Source organism: Dipodomys merriami, unplaced genomic scaffold, assembly GCF_024711535.1.
Source record: "Dipodomys merriami isolate MVZ:Mamm:240054 unplaced genomic scaffold, mDipMer1.0.p SCAF_71, whole genome shotgun sequence".
Lineage (NCBI taxonomy): Eukaryota > Metazoa > Chordata > Mammalia > Rodentia > Heteromyidae > Dipodomys > Dipodomys merriami.
In genome coordinates this window covers 3515723-3520984 of record NW_027206302.1, presented here as the reverse complement: position 1 = coordinate 3520984, position 5262 = coordinate 3515723, and the positions used below count along the sequence as shown (strand labels likewise).

The 5262-nt window shown below is 56.5% G+C and overlaps 1 protein-coding gene across 2 annotated transcripts; it reads right to left on the bottom strand.

Annotated features, from left to right (window-relative positions):
- Nucleotides 1-450: 450 nt before the first annotated feature.
- Nucleotides 451-4795, bottom strand: Gjb5 (gap junction protein beta 5). Of its 2 annotated transcripts, none has more exons than XM_070008971.1 (2): nucleotides 4710-4795; nucleotides 451-2257 (listed from the first exon to the last, which is right to left on the bottom strand). In XM_070008971.1, the coding sequence occupies exon 2, from the start codon at nucleotides 2231-2233 to the stop codon at nucleotides 1409-1411; it is 825 nt and encodes a 274-aa protein (XP_069865072.1). In that variant the 5' UTR covers nucleotides 2234-2257; nucleotides 4710-4795; the 3' UTR covers nucleotides 451-1408. The 2 variants fall into 2 exon arrangements, with proteins under 2 accessions (XP_069865072.1, XP_069865073.1); XM_070008972.1 differs by having other exon boundaries at nucleotides 451-2254.
- Between the last annotated feature and the right edge of the window lie 467 nt (nucleotides 4796-5262).

Sequence of the window (5262 nt, the reverse complement as noted above, 5' to 3'; positions counted from 1 at the left end):
GGAGGCAGCTTTTGTTCTTTACTCCCCAGCGGGGTGGGGCTTTCTGAGCCAATGAGCCAAGGGAGAGTGATCGGGTGGGTGGGCAGGGCAGGGCAGGGCAGGCCAGGCGGTTAGACTTCCCTGGGCACATATTCAGGGCAAACACCTGCAGCTCTTCTCCCCTAGCCCACGCCTTTTCTCCAGCCTGGCTGGGCTGGTAGGTATGTGGGTGGGACTGCAGCCAGGGGGGCTGGAGCCCGCTGTCATCATGCCCAGGCCCAAGCCTAGCGCCAGTAGTGTTGCCCCTCTCTTGTTCCCTGCACTCATTTCCTCTGCCCCTTGGGTTCCAGGCCTCTCTCCTGACCTTCCCTCTGGCAGTGGGCTTTGAGCTCCTCACCCATTGGCATCTACAAAAAGGGACAGTGTTGGGCCAGCCCAGGGCTGGCATTTTTTATTTCCTGGGGACTGGAGTTTGGATAGGAGGGGGATGGGCCGGCTGTGGCTTTTCTAGACCAGCGCTCCAGTGCCTGCTAGATACAAGGAATGTCAGTTGGCAGCATGAGCCACCCCGGCTGGCATGGGGCTAGGCTCACGGTCTTCATGCCTGCCCTCCGTGCCCATGCCTCTGAGGGAGGCCTCCAGGGAAGCTGGGGTGTGACTCCAGAGGATGCCCCCCCCCCACCAGGTCTGGCAAGGATGGTGAAGGCTAATGTGCAGCCAGGGAGGGGCCCCATTGCCTCATTTCCTACAGGCATTTATTGAGCACTTCCTAATAGCAGAGGTTAACATTTCTGAGGCCTAATTCAGCCAGCTCATCCTGTCCACGGCCTCACGCTCCTCAGTCCTCATGGGTTTTAAGGAACCCACTTTGGAGAGGGGGTCCGGTCACTTTTCACAGTATCTGTGACACCGGGCTTGCAACCTGCCACTCCAGGCCCATGTCTCATGCCCCGTGTACTCGGCATCATGACCTTGTAGGCAACCAAGGGCCTAAACTTCTGCCTGGTGAAGGGCTGCCTATGAACAGGAGCAAGTGGCCCGGCCCCCTGGAGCACTGGAAGGGCGTTTTGGGTAGGATGTGGGGACTCTTCATCTAGCCCAGTTTAGTTTGGCCCTTTCCAGGGACAGAGATTGACACAGTGACCTAAGGAGGGTCACCAAGGCCAAACAACCAAAGGGCATCTGGAATCAGTAACCGATTCCCTTTTATTAATCTCCAAGAGGGCCCTGGGCATCGCCATTTACAGAAGAGGGAAGAGCTGGGGCAGGTGGAAGTGGGGAGTGTGTGTGTGTGTGTGTGTGTGTGTGTGTGTGTGTGTGTAAATCTCCCCTCTGCTGGTCTCTAACTGATTCCTCCCCCCCCCCCCGCCCCCAGATTCTGGAAACTTCCAATCCAGGCCCTGCCCTCTAGTCCAGTCCAGGCAGCCCTTCACAGGATGGTTTTCTTCACATGCTCCCGAGGGAGGTCTGGCAAGAGAGGGGGGTAAGTGTCCAAGCCTAGAAAGATGAGGTCTCCCGAGAGGAGGTCATTTTGTTTGCTGGACAGGGTGACGCAGTCCGCGGGAGAGCCCAGGTACGTGACCTGCGCGGCTTTCCTCGCCGCCACACACTCGCGGCACCGCTTGCCTATCAGGTAGGCCAACTCCACCAGGTTAAGCAGGATGCAGATGGCGGCCGTGACCACCATGAAGAGAGTAAAGATATTCTTTTCCGAGGGCTTGGAGATGAAGCAGTCCACGACGTTGGGACACGGGGCCGCGTGGCACTTAACCATAGGTGGCAGGGTGTACTGCGGGTAGAAGGAATGAAATACATAGAGGAAGGCAATATCCACACCGGCCTTGAACACCAGGCTGCAGACGTACGTCCACCACAGCCCACCCCGCTTCTTGCCGGGGTTCAGGTAGAGGTACCCACCGCCCTCGCCCACCGCCTCGCGGTACTTCTGCTCCCGAGCTTTGCGGTAGGCCACGTGCATGACCACGAGCAGCGAGGGGCAGGTGACCAGGATGAGCTGCAGGGCCCAGAGGCGCACGTGGGACACGGGGAAGAACTCGTCGTAGCAGACGTTGGAGCAGCCCGGCTGCCTGGTGTTACAGTCGAAGTCCTTGTGGTCATCGCTCCACACGCGCTCCGCCGTCACCAGGTACACCAGCACGCGGAAGATGAAGACCAGGGACAGCCAGATGCGGCCAAAGGCTGTGGAGTATTTGTTGACACCGCTCAGGAGTCCCTCAAAGACACTCCAGTTCATGGTGGACGCAAGCGCTGGGCGCTACTGCAAGGAAACAGCTAAGTGAGGTGACACAAGCATGAGGTGCAGAACTCAGGTAAAGGTGGATGAGGGCTGGTCCAGACAGCTTTCTTTCCTCTCAGGAGCCTGCAGGGGGAGAGGTACCCATTGGACACTTCCACCTTAGCCCCACCCTCTTCCTTCTCCTGTCAGACAACCCCTCCCAAGAAGAAACTGCTATCTGTCCTTTTCTGGGTTGGGAGTGGGCTGCAAAGGGGACTGGAACTCATGTCTCCAGGTACCTGATGCTCTATAAATAAATATCCCCAGCAGCATTCTGCCTAGGTGCGACTTACCTGAAGCATGGCCAGTGGCAATTCAACCCAAAGATAAAGTGTGAGCCACACACTATCTGCAAACAAAAGGTTTCCTAGAGTTTGTCCAGCCTTTCCCAAAGCCGTGTTTCAGGGAATCCTGTCTCACAGGCTACTGATAGTATGAGAGAAAAGAATTCTGTGTTCAAGGGCTGGGAAGGTGGCTCAGTGGTAGAGTGCTTGCCTTGCATGCATGAGGCCCTGGGTTCGATTCCTCAGCACCACATAAGCAGAAAAAGCCAGAAGCGGCACTGTGGGACAGTGCCCAGGCCCAGAGTTCAGGCCCCATGACCAGCAAAAAAAAAAAGAAAGAAAGAAAGAAAAAGAAAAAGAATTCTGTGTTCAAGAAAAGTTGGAGCAGGATGCCAGTGGCTTACACCTGTAATCCCAGCCACTCAGGAAACTGAGATCTGAGGATTGAGGTTCAGTGCTAGCTCAGGTAGACAAATCCACAAAATTCTTATTTACACTTCAAAAAGGTAGAAAGTGGCAGTGTGGATCAAGTGGTAGAGTGCTAACTTTGAGAGAAAAAAAAAAACTCAGGGATAGGGGCCAGGCCCCTGAATTCAAACCTAGTACTGGCAGGAACACACACATACAGAGTGGGGGTAAGGGGTAGAAAGGGGGTGGGGAGAGAAAGAAAGAGAGAGAAAGAAGGAGAATACCAGTACTGGGTTGGGCCAAGTTAAATAGGTCTCTTAACTCAGCCATGCTGATACAATTCACTTTGTGATTCTACAAAAGAAGCTTGCAGTAGGCAGCCTTTCTGAACCCGGACTGCAAAACTCTTTTCCCCTTCCTGTGTTGTGGACTGACCAGTCTCTGATCATGTTCTGCTAGTGAACTTGGTATGAGAAACCCACAAAAGCCAATTTGCCTCCTTTTAAGGAACAGCTCGGTGGGGCTGGGAAGGTAGCTCAGTGGTAGAGCGCTTGCCTTGCATGCCTGAGGCCCTGGGTTTGATTCCTCAGCACCACATAAGCAAAAAGAAAAAAGCCGGAAGTGGCGCTGGCGCTGTGGCTCAAGTGGTAGAGCGCTAGCCTTGAGCTGAAGAGCTGAGGGACAGCGCCCAGGCCCAGAGTTCAGGCTCCAGGACCAGACCCCCCCCCCAAAAAAGATGAAGGAACAGCTCGGGATGCGGTCGAAGTGTGGGGGAGTGACCTTCCTCACCCCAGTTTTCTGATTTCAGGGAGGGATGTGCTGAGAGCCAGACACTGTGGTCTTACCCTGCTGTGTACCCCGGAACCTCAGAGAGCCTGTGGGCACAGTGTCTTGGGGGTCATTACACCCTTCCAATTGTGGGTCGGGCTGGAAGGTCATAGTCCTCCTGACCGCTGACCCCTGCACAATCTACCTCTTTTACATAGTGTCGGGCATATGTCAGTACACTGTGCCTTCACAGCAGCCTTAGGAAAGTTCTGTAGTATTTTGATATTCCCAATTTACAAATGAGGCAAGTGGAAGTTAAGAGCTGCCAATCAAGTTGCTTACTGCTTGCTCCACAGCTTGTAAATGGCAGAGTTGGGATTTGAACCCCCCAGCAGGCTGGTTCCTGAGCCCACCCTCTGTGATCTGCCTGGTCTTGCTCAGAGCCCTCTTTGCTCCAGTGCCAGTGAGCTGCCTGTGAGTCTGTATGCTCTCCCTCCTCCACCTGGTAGGTTCGGGGTGAAGGGGGATTAGGGGTGACTCTTTCCCACCCATCTCATCTCTCTATCAGGGTGGCCCTGCAGTGAGTCACGGCTTCTCTGTTCCATCTTGCCTCTGGTGGGTGGAACTCTGGCTTCCCAGGAACTCCCCGGGAGGCCCAGCCCTTAGCCCCCAGGCTGCTCCCAGCTGGCTGGGCAGGCCCTGGCAGAGCTGCTAAGCTCAGCTTGCCTCAGCCCTCTCCCACTTTCCCACTGGGCTGCCGGCTCCCACTTTCAATGGCTGGGGCGAGCAGGAAGAGCCTGGAGCAGATGAGAAGTCCTTCCCACCCCCACCAGGCTCCAAGGACGCCCCAGGCACCTTGACCTCCTCCCTCGATGCCCTCCCTTCCAAAGAAATTCCCCCACCTCCAGTGCCAAGGGGCAGGGCACACCTGGACCACAGACACCTGGACCTGAGCCGCTCCTCCCCAGGCTCACCTGGAACTTTCCCGAGCTAGCCCTGGGATTCAGCAAGCGGTGAGATTCATGCTGGAACCGGGCAAGGGCTCTGGAGCAGCTCACTCCCGGCTCCGGAGTTGGGCTGCTGAGCGCCCTGCTGAGCGGGCAGGGAGTGGCTGCTAAGCCGGGGAGGGGCAGCAACTGAGCTCTGCCATTGGCTGTGGCCCATGAGGTTCAGGAAACTTAGGGGTTCCCTCCTCCCAGGGCGCTGAGCCCCAAATCCTGTCATCCTCTCAGGAGAGACACAGGACCACTGTCTCCCCACTCATCTGCCCATCCCCCGGCGTGTGTAGAAAGGGCTGAGCTCTGTCCTGCCCTCTTCCCCCCTGTCTTCCCAGATTCTCCACCACAGACGCCCAGGCCTCAGTTTCCTTGGCTGGCTTCTCCCTGCTCTCTGCTTGCTCCTGTGGCTCCTCCATTCTCACCCTCTGGCTCTGCCTCCCAACCTTTCTGCCCCATGCTGCGTTCTCTCCAAATGCCCCAGGGGTCATCCATTCCCCACTGTCCATCTCCTGCTGTCCTTCTGCCCGCC

Bases quoted from the DNA above. Each gene is read 5' to 3' on its own strand.
- Gjb5 (XM_070008971.1), bottom strand. From the start codon at position 2,233: ATGAACTGGAGTGTCTTTGAGGGACTCCTGAGCGGTGTCAACAAATAC.